The following is an 18,996-nucleotide window of genomic DNA, read 5'->3' on the forward strand; positions in this document are numbered from 1 at the left end:
CATAATAGATTTTTAAAGTTGAAATGTATAAGAATAAAATGGAGATAAGTTGTGACAAATATTGTTAGTTTGTTTCTCCACCAATAACTAGAGGAAAATAACAACATGTTCCAGCACATACTGTATGTTCTATGCCTTTATGACCCTGTCTTTTTTTTGGCCATATTTTGCAATCCAGTAATAAAACTGGATACATTTAAACCAAATCACTTTACTGCTTTTGATTCTTAGCAGTCCCCAATAGACCTACAATATTATTGCAAAGCAAAGTGCTATGAACTGTGATATGAAAAGGAACTAATCGCCCATAAAAGCACAGGCCATGACACTTGTATGGGTGTCCGTGGAAAACTTACAATTCAGTAAAATGTCCAATATGGGTATAGTAACGCTAATATATATGTATCTTATACATTTTCTGCATTTACACAGTAACTGTTCTTTTATTTTATTTATACTGTAGATTGACATTGCGCATCATATATATATTTATAAAAAAATATAATTTTTCTTTAATCTAATTTTCTTTCATTGCATTTTAATATTATAAAAAAGTTTGAATAGGTTTTTTTTAATTGCATGGATGGTGTAATGATTAGTATTACTGTCTCACAGCACTGAGGTCATGGGTTCGATTGCCACCACGGTCCTACCTGTGTGGTGCAGTTTGTATATTCTCCCCGTGCTTGTGTAGGTTTCCTCCAAATACTGCAGTTTCCTCCCACAATCCAAAAATATACTGGTAGGTTACTCCCAACAAAAATAACTCTAGCATGTGTGTGCGAGCACACTAGTGGAAGGGTATGTACATCGAACGCTCCACTGGGCAGGGACCAATGAGTATGGACAGATATTTTCTTTAATGCACTGGGAATTGTGCGTGCTATATACATAACTTGTAATAAATAAATGAATAAATATAACAACAGCATTTTCTGGAACACCATCTTTATGAATTTAGGCATGGTACTATATTATACAGTATACTAGATTGTCATCAGATTAAAATTTGCTTTATACAGTATACTGGTCTGATGGAGGCTGGAGCTATATTGTATGTGGTCAACTTTTTTGATGAGTTAAAATTAAGCAATATCTCATTTCAGACTGAAGCGATATCCTATTACCCGCTATTGCTCATCATGTGCAAAAGGCTTGGTCGGGGCTATCTATTCAGACCCAATTAGCTGGAACAAGCATAATCCACAAGAGTAGCTCTGTTTTCAGCAAAAACAGGACTACGGCTAAGAACACTCATAAACAGTAATAGGAAATAATCTTCAAATACCATAAACATAAATGCATTACCTCTGATTAAGTACATGTAGAACTTTCCATTAGAGTGGTAATTTTATTGTGTAAATAAATAACTAGACCAGTGATTGTCAGAGTTTAGGAATATAAATTCTGACCATGTTACTAAAGGAATTTTTCCGTGACTTGTATATTAAGAACTGTAAATTGAATAAAGCATAAATTGATGGTAAGCTGTAGGGTTCTAACAATCTCTTCTTTCTGATGTGTAGAGTACTTTAGGGTACTTGTTTCCTAGCACGGCGCCCACGATATTAAGTTGTATAAGGCGCCCGCATGCGATTTTAAATTGTATAAGCCCCTATACAATTTTTAATTGTATAAGCACCCTAATGGGTGCTTACAATGTTAAATGCACCCCCACGCCACCCCCACTATCAATGCCAACTTAAAGCGTGGCGAGCGCAGCGAGCCCGCGAGGGGCGGACGTACGCGTCCTCCGACCTTTTCATACCCCCACTATCCACATCAGCGTGGAGTTGATTTTATATAGTGTGGTGAGCGCAGCGAGCCACCGAGCCCGAAGCGTGGCGAGTGGACGCGGAATACATGTAAAGTAATATGCGTCCCCTTGCGGGGCTCACTGCGCTCGCCACGCTTTGGGCTCGGTGGCTCGCTGCGCTCGCCACACTATATAAAATCAACTCCATGCTGACGTGGATAGTGGGGGTATGAAAAGGTCGGAGGATGCGTACGGCCGCCCCTCGCGGGCTCGCTGCGCTCGCCGCGCTTCGGGTTGGCATTGATAGTGGGGGTGGCGTGGGGGTGCATTTAACATTGTAAGCACCCATTAGGGTGCTTATACAATTAAAAATCATATAGGGGCTTATACAATTTAAAATGGCGTCGCATGTGGGCATATGGCATGGGATGCGATAAGATGTCATACAACTTAATATCGTGGGCGCCGTGCTAGGAAACAAGTACCCTAAAGTACTCTACACATCAGAAAGGAGAGATTGTTAGAACCCTACAGCTTACCATCAATTTATGTTTTATGCTGCGATCACCACACTATATAAAATCAACTCCACGCCGACGTGGATAGTGGGGGTATGAAAAGGTCAGAGGACACGTACCGCCGCCCCTCGCGGGCTCGCTGCACTTGCCACGCTTCGGGTTGGCGTTGATAGTGGGGGTGGTGTGGGGGTGCTTTTAACATTGTAAGCACCCATTACGGTGCTTATAAAATTAATTATCTTATAGGGAGCACATTTAACATTGAAAACACCCATTAGGGTGCTTATACAATTTTAAATCGTATACCATTGTATATGGCATACAATGGCATACAATGCGATGGTATACAATTTAAAATTGTATAACATCAGCTGCCATCGTGTAACATCGCATCGCATACCATCGTATGCCTTATGGTATGCTATGCGTTGGTGCCGTGCTGGGAAACAAGTACCTACTTTAGAGACAAAACGGTTGAAATTGCATATTTTAAATATTTAGGAGGATATTCAATCCGAGGTCACGACTGTTGGGCTGGCCTCACAGCCGTGACCCTGTCCCGTTCTCAACTAAGAATCGGCAAGCGAGATCCTGATAAACGCCGAAAAGGAGGCATGGCGACGAGCTGTGACTGGGAGCTCGACAATCAATGGCCGTTCTGGGCAGAACGGGCCTGACTGCTTCTACAGTCGGGTTCATTCTGCCAAGATTCCTGTTCAATGTTGTCAGGAAAGACAGCATTGAATAGGGCCCCACCACTATTTGCCCCATCGGGAATAGCGGCAGGGCATTGACTACCCCCCAATGTCACTAACTCCAATTAAAAAAATATGTTGTTATAGGTCAATAAGATCAGGAGGTACAGTAATAAGTATAGGTTTGGTACATATGGAAAATGTGATTAAAACCCTAGAAAAGGGCATTTTATGGATTTTATCAAATTCTAGGGTTTAGTACATACCACCCTAATAGAGATAGGGTGATGCTGTTTAATTGGTGAAATAATTGAACTTTACGAGAAGGGGAGTAACCAGTTAAGTAGTTAGATGCAATGATGTGGTAGATTCTTGGTTCTAAATCCGAGGAATTCATTTATCAAGCAGAGAAAACATGTGTACTAATGGAGAAGTTGCCTTTAGTAATTTATCAGCTTCTACCTATAACTTATAGAGTTTACTTGATGCTAACTCAAAGCTGATTGGTTGCAATGCACAACTTCTCCACTACTCCACTCCTGTATTCTTTTCACTGATTGATCCGCCAACCCCATATTGTTCTTTTGTAAAAAAAAAAAAAAAAGGTAAAAAATGAAAGACTTGAAAAAAGAGCAAATGTGCAATTGCAGAAAACAATTACAAAGGATACTTTCACCTTTCCTCCTTATTCTCTGATGAATATTTTCCATGTTTGTGGTCTTTCAAAGACATCAGACTATTAAAATGTAGGACTATGTATATATATTAAGGTCGAAAGATGATATCTTATACCCCTTTCACACTGCACTTTTAAAACGGTATATTGCCGTTTTTTTTTCCATTTTAAAACATTTAAGGCTGCAGTGTGAAAGTGCCAGAGTTGATTTACCGGTTACAGTTAACTGGTATTTCAACACGTTTAAAAAGCAGAGTCCTACACGTTTTAAAGCCGTTTTTTAGGCAGTGTGAATGGCTCTATTTCTATGGCTTGAAACGTGTCCCTTGGGGGTTAAACGGGTTGAATGTGTGAATGGTTTTAAATGCTTTTTAAAACGGTTTTCACCTGCAATGTGAAAGGTCTTAAAGTTCAGACCTGTTTTAAAGGCCTTTAAGAATACATGGTCAATACCCGTTTCTGTAATGTGAAAGCAGTATTAGTGACACCTGAGTTCTAGAGGTCCTGGCCAGTACAGTAGACATGGCCGCACTTGCCACCAGCAGTATATATGAAGATCATTAGACAATATATTATTGTGCTATTACTCAAGTCATAGAAATAACAAAGTAAACAAACAATCTCTAATTATAATGTAAGTTGTTTATTTCCTATATAGGATGCACTGTTTATATAATTTACATTATAATTTACATAGCTTTTATGATATGCTGTGGAAGAGAAAATATCAATTGTTAACCTCACGTTGCGAGACCAGGTGGATTGCTCCACAGTCAGTCACATTTCAGATCTCTTCACGATGAACTTGGGGGCCGCCATGCAGAGAATGACATTTGCTAACTCACAAGGGGATCCGGTTTCCCACATACAGTAACTGCAGTTTTATTTGGAACTGTTTTGTATCTGCATTGCTAATCCAGTACCTCATTCAGTGAACATAATAAGCCTAAATATTACTTCCCAGAGACTATGCTAACACATTTACGGAAAACGTTAAAACAGGGTCTGTTAATTTTCATATTTACAAGTTCTGACAAGTAATGGCAGGGAGTGTGGCATGTTGCTTTATCCTGTATGGAACCAAATGCCATCACAATAATCATGCAAATAACTGGCCAGACTACAGGGAATAAACTGCATTAAAGTTAGATACAGTATTGCACAGCACACAAACAGCTGTCACTTCTTACATTAGGTCATTATTTTGCTGCTGGTTGCCAAAATAGGGGTCTAGGAATAAGTATGTGCTCTGCGCCCATAAAGGCTATTCCTCTACAGGAGGTTGTAATCCTTGTATACATTACACCTTTTACCTCAGGGAAGCAGGATGTTTTCTTTCTAGAACTTTCCATCAGATTAATTTCTTGAGCCAAGTTGAGTTTCATTGGTACGGTACAACTTCACGTGTAGCACTGGATTTGAAACACATTTACATTGTAGTAGTGGTTGGAAATGCAATGTATTGCTGTTGTGTTATGTGTGAGACAGTTTTTTTTTAGCATTTTGTTCATTTTAAAAAAAATATACTGTACATAGAAAACAAAAACACGAGCATACATATCGACATACAGTATTCAAGGTCAGATAAGTATAAACAATAATAATATATCAATATAAAAGATATGGCAAAGAAATATACCCGCCTAATACATATAATCTGTAGCAGATAAAGAGAGTCCAGCTATAAAATAAGAAAATGGTTCAATTTGAAGGCCGGGAACCCAGACCAGCCAAGGTGCCAAGTACTCACATTATAATCAGGGGTGCTTAGGACCTAAGTAAAATGTGGGGTACCTAATCAAGTAGTCAAAAGAAGGAAAAAATGAAGTTATATAGATTGATCAACATAGAAAGAAGGAAAAGGTAAAGGGGAGAAAGACAGCGAAAGAAAAATAGATAGGAATAGGGAAGAGGCCGAGTACGGGTGTAAAATGTAAGTAAAATTGAAAAAAGAAGCATGGAAAAAACAGCTACATTTAAATTAAAAATAGACAAATTAATTTACTCAAAAGATCTGGAAAACCGGATGGTACGATCTATGAAGGGCAGAGGCATTAAGATCTGAATTAGTAGAATATCAGCCTTGTTTTCCTCAACTGTACAGTACTTTTACCGGTGCATTTAGACCCGTGTTTTAAACCATCTGTTTTGATTGGTTACTAGGTATTTATGATTAAGGTGCTGGCTATGGTTTTCACGCTATACAGTATCAGCTGTGACATGCTAAATCACACAAAATTGGCAGGAGTTGCCTTGGGTAAACAGACACCTACTACATGTTTCTGCGATCCACTGCTGTGTCTGAGAATGCAGATCAGATCCAATGGTGTAACTACACTTCCAGCGCCCCCTGCTAGAAAATGTTCATTGTCAGGAGCTTCCATCACACCACATGTCCTGAAAACTGTCACAGGGTTCTGCTCGTTGTTAGGGGATCCTGCCCTCTGGCTGCCACCATAGCTGTGGGCCTGTTGCTCCTGCTCCCATCAAAATGTTACTCCCAAAATAGTCAACTCCTAGTCTAGCATCCTCAATAATTGTCTCCTATATGGCGTAGCCATTTTGGGTGGGACATATTCAATGGTGGCAGATACAATGGGACCACAGCCAAGTACAGTATCTGCAGGTCCTGGCAGGGGTCTAGCAATAGCCCCCACAGTGCCTCTATTGCTACACCAGATTGGCTGGGCTGTTCATTCTGCAGTGGTCAACTATTCAACTTGCTAAAACATCACACGTGAACATAATATAGGAAAGAGCAACAAAGAAAGCACCTAAAGTCTACAAATATAAGTTCATTATCAGCCAACCAGAGTAGAAGGGTAATGTTGGCAACTATCATTATAAGCATGCACTTACTGTTCACCTGCTTTTGTTTGCCTACAAATCATATAGATGCCATGCATGTACAGTATATGTATTTGTTTGCTATTACATGAAGGCACCATTACTGTAGTCAGCTTATTTTCGGCCACCACTCCCTCTCCATGTTCAACTGCCGTAAGTGTGATCTACTAATCTGTATATACACATATGTGTGCAGTCTCATTCTGCACATGTGAAGAACTTTTTTGCATATTTACAATACAAAGGCTGGCGGAATTTAAACCCTCATACATTATTACTTGACACACTTGCCCGTACTCTTTAATAGCTAGTAAAGAGAAAATGTCTGACGAAATCTAAAAATCTGCCTGCAAACAGAACATTGGGCCAGATGTATTAAGCCTTAACAAGAGATAAATGCAAGGGTGATAAAGAGAGCAAAACATCCAGCCAATCACATCCTAACTGCCATGTTACAGGCTGTGTTTGAAAAAAAGTCAGTAAGGAGCCGATTGGCTGGACGTTAATCTCTCTTTATCACCCTTGTATTTATCTCTTGTTAAGGCTTAATGCATCTGCCCCATTGTACTTGATGGCTATAGGAACATACTTCTCTACATTAATATATGTATATTAATTAGCTGACATTACTTTCAGTTCCCTGAGTCTATATTCATCATAATTTGTTTGCTTTCACCTCATAATCTCATTATGATGCTGCTTCAGTGATTACATTTCTCTTGTTTTTCAGAGGATAAAGTATGGACAACCTTATATCATGATCTTCTACCTCAGACTCTGTTAGCTGGACCCAGCAAGGATAAGCGAGTTGTTCTACAGCTGAATTACAGTGCAAGCATGGATCAAATCTCTACCATCACTACCAGTGCTGAGAAATGTGAGCAGTATGTTTCATACTCCTGCAGGATGTCAAGACTGCTGAACACACCAGGTAGGACAGGGTGATATGTCACCTCTACATAATTAGCACTCTGTATAATGATTAGATTGCTGAAAGCATTCTCTCTAGGCTTCATATGAATGAATTGGCGTTGATGGCATTCTAAGAATAGAATTGCTAAAACATACAGTACATACTGTGTTTTCTCATACAAAAATGTCTATGTGAACTTTTTTTGCTATGACATTTGACTGCAATTGAAATGATGAAAAGCAAATGATTATTTTTTTTCTTAAGCTATGAAATAGGCATGGCTGGCTGTGCTGTACATTGCGGACTTGATAACACAGCCCTATTTCAATAGTATAAACTACATAGCTCTGAATTCCTCTGAGAGCTTTCAGTTATTTCCATTTTCTTCTGGACGTGGTGTAATGCGTTGATTTTAATGCTGTAAATATAGTTAGCGACCATTATATACTATGTTTATATAGAGCCTGCCGCTGACGGGGGGCTGGCGATACCATAGTTTCTGGCAATAAATATGTACAATAAAATGATTGCTTGGCATTCAAATTCAGGGTGAAATTTAATAGGAGATTCAGAAAGTGAGAGATTTGGTAAGAAATCTCCAAAACTGGTTTTGCAGTGTATATGATTGTCACTTAAAAAAACTGGAGATCTCTTACCAAATCTCTCACTTTCTGAATCTCTCACCCTATTTCCTTTCCCCCTCAGTATCTGAGAATGTACCCAAACTTTGGCCCTGACCCTGGTTGACTCGGTAAGCTCGCAGCTTACCGAGTTCCAGAGGGCACTCCCTACTGCCCCCCCCCCCCCCCCATCGTCCCCCCCTCCTGACCCTGGTTGACTCAGTAAGCTCGCAGCTTACCGAGTCCCAGAGTGCACTCCCTGATGCCCACCATCACCCCCCCCCCCCCGCTGTCATATCCGCATGCAACCATGCGAGGGGATGTGTCACAAAGACAAATCCCCTCACATGTCCCGCTGGCGGAGAAATCATTCGATGGTCTCCGACCATCAAATGATTTCTTCAGGCCCCGCAGATATAAGTCAGTGCAGACTGACTTATATTTTCGGCAATTCTGTTGAAGACAGGGTGGGTGGCTGATGTCAGCTGTCCGCCCCGACACACCTCCTCCTGCTCCATTCCCATGGGAACGACCAGCGTTTTCATGAGGATGCTCCATGTGAGCGGAAGACCACTGTGCAAGTCACTGAGTCAGTTCACCAAGAGAGCCTGCACATGCGCAAAACTCAGCGGCGTAACTATAGCACCGCAGCCCCCGCTACCGCGGGGTGCGCTGTGCATGTGGGGGCGCCTGGGGCTGCGGTGCTATAGTTACACCCACCCCCCCCAATCCCCCGCAGATTTACCTATCTCGTTGGTCCCGGCGGCTCCATTCTTCTGCTGAGGACCACCACAAAATGACCACCCCCATATAGCACACAGTTCTCTGAAACTGTCTGCTGTATGGGGGCGGCCATTTTGTGGTGGTCCTCAGCAGAAGAACGGAGCCGCCGGGACCAGCGCGATAGGTAAGGCTGCAGGGGATTGGGGGGGGGGTTTGCATGGGCGGCGCGGGGAGGGGGGGTGCTTGGCGGGGCGGCGGCGGGGGGGCGGCGGCGGGGGGGCGCCCCCCCCCTAATGGCGGGGGGGGGCACCCAAAACTTAGCTACGCCACTGGCAAAACTGATTATGCGCATTTGTAGAAACAAAACATCGCTTCACCGTGCGAATGACCCCCTTTGTTTCATGTTTTAAAGCCTTGTTTCATGCACAAATAAAATATGTGTGTGCATTTCATGTATTTGATGTGCTTATACAACATAAATGCAGGATACTTCATTCCAATATAAAAATATTCCAAAATCCGAAATAATCTGTTTTCCAAAATGCTTCCGGTCCGGAGCATTTTGAATAAGGGATACTCAACCTATTATATTCATCAAGGATATACACTGCAATAATATCTAACCTTTTACAAGGTGTCACATCAAGAATGGTCTGCTCAGCTGGCCTGCATAACAAGCATCTAGATACCTATGAACCCCAAGGTTGTGTGCAAATTCCACGTTTTAACATTTTGGTATGTTTTTTCTTTTTGGCTTTGTGAGTGGTTTGCGGGAAAGAGCAGCAGTCCAGCAGCGTGGTGAGGTGCACTCTCCTTCATAACAATGGGGAGGCTGATTTCACTCTACTGTGATTAACAGCTCTACCTGTCGGAGTGGGATTTGTGTGTGTGTTATTGGTATGGGAATTGCAGACCTCTCAGATCTGTGATGTTATCATTGTTGTTGATGCAGTTGGCCCATGTAGATGTTGTCCAGAGTAAACTTGAAAGTCAAGTGTCTTCACTGATTAGGTGGTGGTTCTTCTGCCACCATACTATTTTATCGAAATAATAAACCTGACCAATTTCATGTCTTGTGTCATTACTTATAGTTATATACGTTATATTGTATTTACAGTAAATAGGGCTAGATTCTCTAAGCTTCAAAAGTGATAAAATGGAGAGTGATAAACATCCATCCAATCAGCTCCTACCTGCCATGTCACAGACTGTGTTTGAAAAATGTCAGACAGGAGCTGATTGGCTGGCTTTTTATTACTCTCCATTTTATCACTTTTGAAGCTTAGAGAATCTGGCCCATAGTGTTTAGGTGTAATGGTTATTTGTTATGAATTTGGAACAGAACCAGTCAGCATCCGCTAGGGCATTTCTGATAATTCTTGTGTGTTATAAGCAAGGTTTTTTGGTACTTGTTTCCTAGCACGGCGCCCATCCTATGCCATCGCATACCACTAATTAAGGTATGCGATGGGATGCGATGGGACCCAATTTTCTGGTCCTAAGAGCCGCACTGTACAATCTTAATATCGCGTTGCATCACATGCCATTACAATGGCATGCGATGCAATGCGATTTGTAATTGTACATTCACCCTGATGGGTGATTAATATGTTAAATGCACCCCCCTTGTTAACACCACCCCCACTATCAATGGCAACTGGAAGCGTGGCGAGCACAGCGGTACACGAGGGTCGGCGGTACGCATCCTCCGACCTTTTCATACCCCCACTATCCACGTCGGCGTGGATTTGATTTTATATAGTGTGGCACCACACTTTATAAAATCAACTCCACGCCGACGTGGATAGTGGGGTATGAAAAGGTCGAAGGACGCGTACCGCCACCTCTCGCGGGCTCACTGTGCTCGCCACACTTCGGGTTGGCGTTCATAATGGGGGTGGCGTTAACAATTGGGGTGCATTTAACATAGTAATCACTCATCAGGGTGCCTGTACAATTAAAAAATTGTTTCGATGCGATCAAAACAATGGCATAAGATTAAAATTAAAATCGTGGGCGCCGTGCTAGGAAGCAAGTACCATTTTTTTTTCTACGGGTTTGATTTGAACAGTGCGGTGATATGTGTAATTGCACAGACATAACTGTAATAGACCATACAGCCACAATATTGTCATGAAAGCTGCTGGCATTATATATAAGTGAAAATCTCTAGAACTGATATTTAATAAAGTGCTTGATGCAGGATTTTGTGGGATGGATGAGGTACCTGACATCAGTGACATCAGGCAACACTTGGATTTCACCGTCCAAGGGATGACACCAAAGTGCCAACTCCTCGGTGACAGCAGTCGGGTGCTGCACTGTAACATTAGGTGGAGAACACAGCTCCCGTCCTTGTGTGTGTGCCTGCACTGCCTCCAAGGCACTCTCCGGGGGCAGCTCGCATTTCCTGGACACCCACGGTCACTAAAACCGGACTTTACCCCATGAGACCACACACCACTGCCTGACATGTCTCTACTTGATTATTAAACCTTATTACATACACATCATATCCCTATGCAATGCTATGCTATATTATTGCAGGCAAATGGCCTTGTTTTTTCCCTTTCATTAAAAGGCGCATCCCGGTAACCTCAGGTCAGATGTTATGTTTTAAGATCTATAACTACAATAACATAAAAACCAGAAGTCAGCCAATATACAGATGGAGCCATCCTCATCTAGCCTTTTAATATGATTAAGTGAGTAATGGGATGAATCTGCTAATCCCCTACTGTATTGTTCTATGTATGGTATTGCAGCTGAGAGCAACAGATTTTGGCTCAGCATGGCTCACCATGGCTATCCAGAGATGGCTAGATGAGGCTGGCTCCATCTGTAATGTAGGATCTAGTATGATCTTTTAACTATTTAGAAGGCTAGTATTGTTTTGTTTAATGATTTTTTTATCCTAAATCTGCTCAGAAATTGTATATTTTCTTGTTTAATTAAGGGTAGGATATTTCCTTTAAAAATGACAGAAGTTGACTGGTATTTTATCTCTCTCCACTTTATCTCTCTCCAGGACATCTGCTCCATGGTCACAAGTATTGAGGCAAAACCAGTTTAATTAACTGCTATAAATCTAGTGATTGTTGCCCAAAATCTTCCTAGTGCCTGCAAATTGCAGTGTATTACAGTTGGGCTCATAATTTGAACCATGTTCAAATGGCTGGGTGAAAAAAACTGAATAACTGATTCTCCATATTCCATATTCGCACTGCACCAAATCATGGAAATACCAGTCACCAAGTGCTGCCTTAATATTGGTGATTGATAATTCTTCTGCCTTACATTGGCCACACAATCCCCCCTCCCCCACAGACACTAACTAGAATTGTTATTTCACTACATTACAGTATGCATCAATTGTGCTCTAAATCTACACATTGGATATCTCCATCTTTACATTGCTTTCCATTTGTTTGTATTATGATCTACTCATATTTGTTGTGTAATATGTCCTATATATAAATGATGACAAGGGCAATAATCTGATGAATGTGTCCATTGTATGAGTTTAGCTAAAGGCCATTACACTTTACACTATAGATGTAAAGGCAGGGTTGCCGACTTTTCAGCTGCCCTCTCCGGGAGAGGGCAGACAGCTCCATCAACTAGGGGGTGGGCTGGCAGACATGACACAAAAGTGGGCGGGATTAACCTAATAAGATTGCAATCGGTCTTCACCGCTGCCACTTCAGCCGCTCCTGGGAGGATTCCAGGACTTTCCGGGGGACCAGGAGAAAGATTTAAGAAGCGGGAGACTCCCGCTAAAAGCGGGAGGGTAGGCAACCATGTATAAAGGCCATACACTATAGCGAGTTGAGACGATTTTACCTGTGCCCGATGCATCCGGCTTTGAATTTGGTTCAAATTGTGTGCCTTTGATGTCCCATCAGGTCCAATGCGCGGTCATGTGCATATCGAACCTTGGATCCCCTCCCTGTGGCGGAGAACAGAGTCACATGCAATACATCACATGTAAAAGGACTGCATGCGAGGGATCGGAAGGCTATACACTGCTTCGATACATCGCAGTAGTGTATGGCCACCTTAAGAGCAAATGCACAGATATACAAAATAATATTTTACTATAAAATAGTCTTGGTATAAAACAGAAATAAAACAAATCTCCTCCGAGAAAATAAATAAAACAATGATTGCTAAAGCTGAAAAGCAACTCTGCGTTAGATGCTTAATGATGAAGTTTTATTTTTGACAGTGTGAGGAGAAAGAGACATATAAAAGCTAACATATTCCTAGTTACTAAGGTATTCAGCTTTGTTAGTTATAATTCAAAGAAGCATGAAAATACCCTGAAGTGATTGAACATGGTTTTGAAGGAAATAGCAGCTCCTATCTAAGAGAAGCATAAGGCATCATTGATCCTGAAACAGATCCGATTGTCATTACTGGAAATAGAAAGCTTTATTATATGTGTGTGTATTTCTACATTTTTGATTTTACATTTGTTTGTTTTTTTAGAACTGATTTAAGTTTATTTTTTTTAATGCTTTAGGCTTTTTTTCTCCCTTATGCCATGTCTGGAAACAGAGACAGTGAGCCGTTCCTTGTGCAACTTACAGAGAAAACAGTCTATAGAAAGTGAAGCACTTCTTACCATTCAAATTAAGTTCTTTAAATTGAGGGGACATTTTATGTGGATATTAACAATAATCATACGCCTGCATGCTGCATGGCTATCCACACAAGATACAGTTATTTTTCAATATAATTTCACTATCAGATGATGCTACTGCCAGGAAAGTTTCACAATCTAATTTTCATATAATATTATTTAATGCATATGATATCGCCATAATCTTGCTTGACACAATAAGGTTGATGCAGAATAAAATAACAAATCATGTATCACATATTCTCTGCCATGCATCCCTGTCACAGGCATACAAGTGTATTAATTAACACTTCATGCAATAATACTTAGGCGAGGGACAGCTCTTCCATTATAACAGTGGTTCTTAACCTGAGTTTGATCGAACCCCAGGGGTCAATGAGTCAGTCTCAGGGGTTCATTGGAGGTGTGTGTCCATTCTGTTTGCCAGGGTTGCCACGTGCATTATTATACTTTTGGCATTCACACAATACTGTACTAAATCTAAAATGTGGTGTGTAATTTGTGGCAAAAATGTCATGCATGGCGCTACCTGGCAGCCCTGCCATTCACCCACTCATATGATTTGTGATGTCTGGACATTGATTTTGAAGGCAAGACCTAATATTGACATGTGTACCAGTCACTTTTTCTCACTGTTGTGACCCCAATGGACACCATTTGATGAGGCCCTGAACATAGTTGTAATGATCTGTATGATCATAAGAATAATTTTATAGGTCATAGATAGATAGCCTTTATATTAGCCATTAGTCTAAATCAGGGGTCTTTAACCTTTAAGACATTGTCTGCCACATTCAAATATTCAAGGAAGCCTGAGGGTCACTAAGCTACAGAAGGAGCCACGGTCATTCATGCGGCTCTCAGCAAGCCGCAACTTGAATGGGGTGCGAATGCACATGATGCTACAATTGTACAATTGCGACAAAATATGTGCAATTGCATGAGATGCTCGCGTGTCCCAGCTATCAGCGCATCGAGACGGGTCATCTTGGGGAGCCGGTGCTACAGATGATCGTGGCTTCATCTGTATACTGAGGTATTTATCACAGCCCCCATAGACATCACAACTCTACCATAAAGCACATCCCTTCCTAGATAGACAGCACAGCCCCCATAGACCTCACAGCCCTTCATAGATAGATAGAACAGCCCGCATAGATAGTTGGCACAGCCCCCCCAAAGACAGCACAGCCCCCTCACAGATAATCAGCACAGCCCCCATAATCCCCCACCCAGATTGTTAGTACAGCCCTCCTACTCAGCATATTACACCGCCTACCTCCCTTCCATAGGTAGTCTACACAGCAACCCCCTCTCCATGGATAATCAGCACCACACAGCCAGCCCACCCCCATAGATAGTCAGCATTGCACAGCCAGCCTCTCCCCATAGATAGTCAGCACAGCCAGCCCCTTATAGATAGGCAGTACCGCACAGACAGCCCCCCATAGATAGTTAGCACCACAGAGCCAACCTCCCCCATAGTCATCACCGCACAGCTAGCCCCCCATAGATAGTCAGATGTGCACAGCCGACCCTCCCATAGATAGTCAGCACCGTACAACCAGCCCCCTATAGATAGTCAGCAACGTCCAGCCAGCTACCCTATAGATAGTCAGCACCGCACAGCCAGCCCCCTATAGATAGTCAGCACTGCACAGCTAGCCCCCCATAGATAGTCAGCACTACACAGCCAGTCCCCCATAGATAGTCAGCACTGCACAGCCAGCCCGCCCCATAGTTAGCACTGCACAGCCAGCCCCCCATAGATAGTCAGCACCACACAAGCAGCCCCTATAGATAGTCAGCACGCTGCCCCTGTAGAGAACCTGCCTTCATGATGTCTTGCCCAGGCTTCGTCCCAGCGGTGGCTGCAAGATCTCCATCCCAGCACGGCTGCAAGATCCGTCTCCCCCACCAGGTTAGCAGTGAAAGGGCGGGGGTGGTCAGAGTAATACGGCATCAGGAAATATTGAATGTGCATGTCCGCAGATGGCCCTGCTCCCACCCCTCCAGCCACTTCACTTCCATCCACGTCAAAAATATATGATATATATATATATATATATAAATAACCTGGTGGGCAGGCAGCGGGCCACTGAAATCAGTTCAGCAGGCCGCTCATGGCCTGCGGGCCACGGGTTGAAGACCCCATGTCTAAATAATCACCCCCTCCTGAAGGGTGTAGTCAAGATCTTCAATACAGGTCAATAAGACCACAATACACAGCACAAGTAGCCACTACATCCTCTACTATGGTAGCATAGGCAGCACTATGACTATTCTCACAACATACACTTATATTCCACTCCTTTCTCTTTATTTCCAATTACTCAACTAATTAACTCAAGTTAAGCACATTAGAGTTCTCACTGTAGTATAGTCTTTTACTTTTAACTATTAACAACATTCTACTATGACTGAGAATTAATGTCACATTTGTTGAATCTTCTTAATCTTAATTTTCAGTTGTTGAATCTTCTTAAAGGAACTGTCACATTTCTCGTCAAGCATACTATCATATTCTTTGTGGAAGTAGTTAGAGTCACAAGGAATATTCCACCCAGGCCTAAAATATTTGCATAAATAGCTATAAAATGTATCATTGTCTTAAAAACAATTGTCAGAGCATGATATCAGAACATGGTCTTTCACAGCTACTATTGGCAGGATGTAAAAATATGCAAGTTTAGTGCTAAACTCAGACAATGTTCCCTGGGGTATTGTTGACCCTGCATTATTAATGGGGTCCCCACTCTCAGTCAAACACAACCTGGGCTGACCAGGTGAGGGGGATTGATATGGCTGCCGGGACCAATATAAGCATGTCCCCCAGTTGCGACATTACCTCACTGTCTAATGGAGCCTGTTTCAAATAAACGTGGTACCATATGTCTTTTTCCCCCCATATTTTTGGAACCAGATCAAGTCCAAGAGCCTGTTGCTGGTTGCTAAAATACATGGGGACTGCACATCATGTTAAATTTACCCAACAGAAGCATGTACAAATCCCCTTCTCTCAAAACTTGCACCTTGTAATTAAAGTCACATTACAAGATACTACTCAGTCAGTGGGGAATTGCAGTTGCATTACTTCCTCTTTAGTGCTCAGTTCACTAGCCAACTCCTGAGCACACATACAAGTGAGATCTTCTCTGAAATTTGTACAAGAGGAAGAGGCAGCTTTTCATAAGGCATATGGGCCATATGTACTAAGCTTGAAAAGTGATAAACTACCACCATCAGCTCCAAACTGGCACATCAAAGAATGGGTTTGAAATAGGACCATTATGGGCTGATTGGCTGGTAGTTCATTACTCTCCACTTTATCACATTTCAAGGCTTAGTACATCTTGTACTACATCTGAAATTGAATATTGGTAAATGGCAATTCACTAGGTATTTTACAAGATGCAGCAACTGCATGGTTGTGTTGCCCTGATTGCATTTTGTGTCATTTTAACTCAACCTCCTATGGATAATCCACTTTGTCGTTATGATCAGAGTGGAGGAAGTTTAAAAAGATTCATCTCTCAAGGAGGTCAGAAGGTCATTGTGGAAATGCATAAACTTTTGTTGATTGCTGTTAACTATTAGGGCAGTAAGTTGTCCCAAGGGTTACCTTGCTACCAGTTCACCCCATTGTTCTTGTTAATGGCTCATAAAAGCTACAGACAATATTTATATTTATATCTTAGAATGATTGTGTTGGCTTCAAGCAATAGCGCATCATAAATGTTCTCTGTGACAGATTATATCAGTTTCCATTATTGATTGATTTAAAATACAATTCAAAAGAATATTTTGCTTGTCAAGTAAATTTGTAAAAAAAATAGATGTGAAAACTGGCAAGCAAACATTTTTATTCTTCATAATGACCTGTAATGTTTACCTTATATATGAAATTGTACCTGTTTTTACTACAACATTTTTTATTTGAATTTATATAACAAATGTGAGGGACATTGACATTTTTAGTGGATATTTTGCACATCTCCTTGAGTGCCAACATACATGTTGGCACTCAAGGGATTAAATGAGTGGATGTTATAGATAGAAAAAAACTATAAAAAATAGCTACTAACTTAATTTATAGATATCTTCCTTTAGCACCCCATCTTCAATGCTCTCGAATTTTTATGATTATATTGTGCTCTCCTAAGGGTTTATTTTGCAAATATGCCAAAGCAATCCTTAGGTTTCCTCTACTTCATGATTTTCAGTGTACTTTTTTCATTAGTATGATGTCAAATGTCACAGGAAGGACCAATAGCTATTACAGTGGTAGTATTGTATTGCTGTGTCACAATGATAAGTTAAGGGCCTTTTGGTTACTTATCAATATAATCATTTAACCTAACAGTGCAGAGAAGGGGTTCTCCAGGAGGTTATTAAAATAAACAAGAAAAAGTGTCAAGAAGAATTCATTTTAAACGATAAAAGTAGAATTATCCCTGATAATTCTGGATACTGGGATATGAAACAATCCATATTAATATACACATTAATGGAACAACAGGCTCAAAATGTTTTCTGTTTTGAGATGTTTAATAATTTGTTTGACCAATTATTTTATGTTTATCTGCTTTGCTGTATGGAATCTACGTTTTCACAGTAATTTTGTGATTAGATACTATTGGTAAGATTTGTAAGATTTTCGCTACTATTTTTATACTATCAACATCTACTTTTAGTTCTGGTATTTTGCTGTTGAACAGTTCTTTATACACATGTGACATCATGGAAATCTTGCAAATGTCACAAGTTTTTGGAATGCTAAAAATTATGTTCACATTATCAGATTCTGCTAGTTCAGGAATACAGGGTCCACTTATCTGGTCTGATGATGCTTTTTTCCTGTCGCTCTCACTGGTCTACTAATAATCTGGGTTCTCCTCTCGGATTATTCTCTTAGAGGCAGCCATGTGCCCTTATTGCATCTTAAGCCTCAATTCACTGTATGTAACTGCTCATATCTCTGTAGGTGTCTAATTTGAATTGTGAACATATTTGAACTTCATCCTGGCTCTAAGAAGGTGTCATAGTATTAGGTGTTAGTCTATAGTTGCTGAATTCTTATGATCCTGATTGTATGTGTATAACCAAACTTGTGTCCTGAACTTTTCCTTCGTTCACCCCTTTGGCTCTGTTATATTGTGTACACACGGTCGACGGCTGCGCTATTCAATCCCAATGCAATCGGATCGAATCGTGATGGAATCACACGGCAAGCCAGAAAAACGGCAGCAATTTTGACTATATACAGTAGTAGTCATATATACATAGAATTTGACGGCAGATAAGAACCACTTGGCCCATCTAGTTTGCCCCTTTTTTAAATATGTTACCTCAAACCATATTTCATCCTTTTTTTGTAAGGATATCAATATGCCTATCCCAAGCATGTTTAAATTGTTCTGCTGTATTTGTCTCTAGCACCACTGATGGGAGGCTATTCCACTTATCTACTACTCTTTCTTTTTTCTCGTCAATAGTTTTTATTGAAAATTTTTTGTTCCGTTAACCACGGAAAGGGTGAGGGTACAGAAAATAAAATGGGGGGGGGGTCCGAATATACTACATCAATTAAACAGTATACATAC

General features: G+C 41.1%; 1 protein-coding gene across 1 annotated transcript in view; it reads left to right on the forward strand.

The window, feature by feature from the left end:
* CNTNAP2 (contactin associated protein 2) overlaps nt 1–18,996 on the forward strand; it is a 1,678,538-nt gene that overhangs the window by 1,126,577 nt on the left and 532,965 nt on the right. Inside the window, exon 13 of the mRNA XM_083188543.1 lies at nt 7,223–7,423. Within this exon, the coding sequence (XP_083044669.1) occupies nt 7,223–7,423 (201 nt within the window). The remainder of the gene's footprint in view (nt 1–7,222; nt 7,424–18,996) is intronic.

This window comes from Crinia signifera, chromosome 5, assembly GCF_055691185.1.
Source record: "Crinia signifera chromosome 5, ASM5569118v1, whole genome shotgun sequence".
Lineage (NCBI taxonomy): Eukaryota > Metazoa > Chordata > Amphibia > Anura > Myobatrachidae > Crinia > Crinia signifera.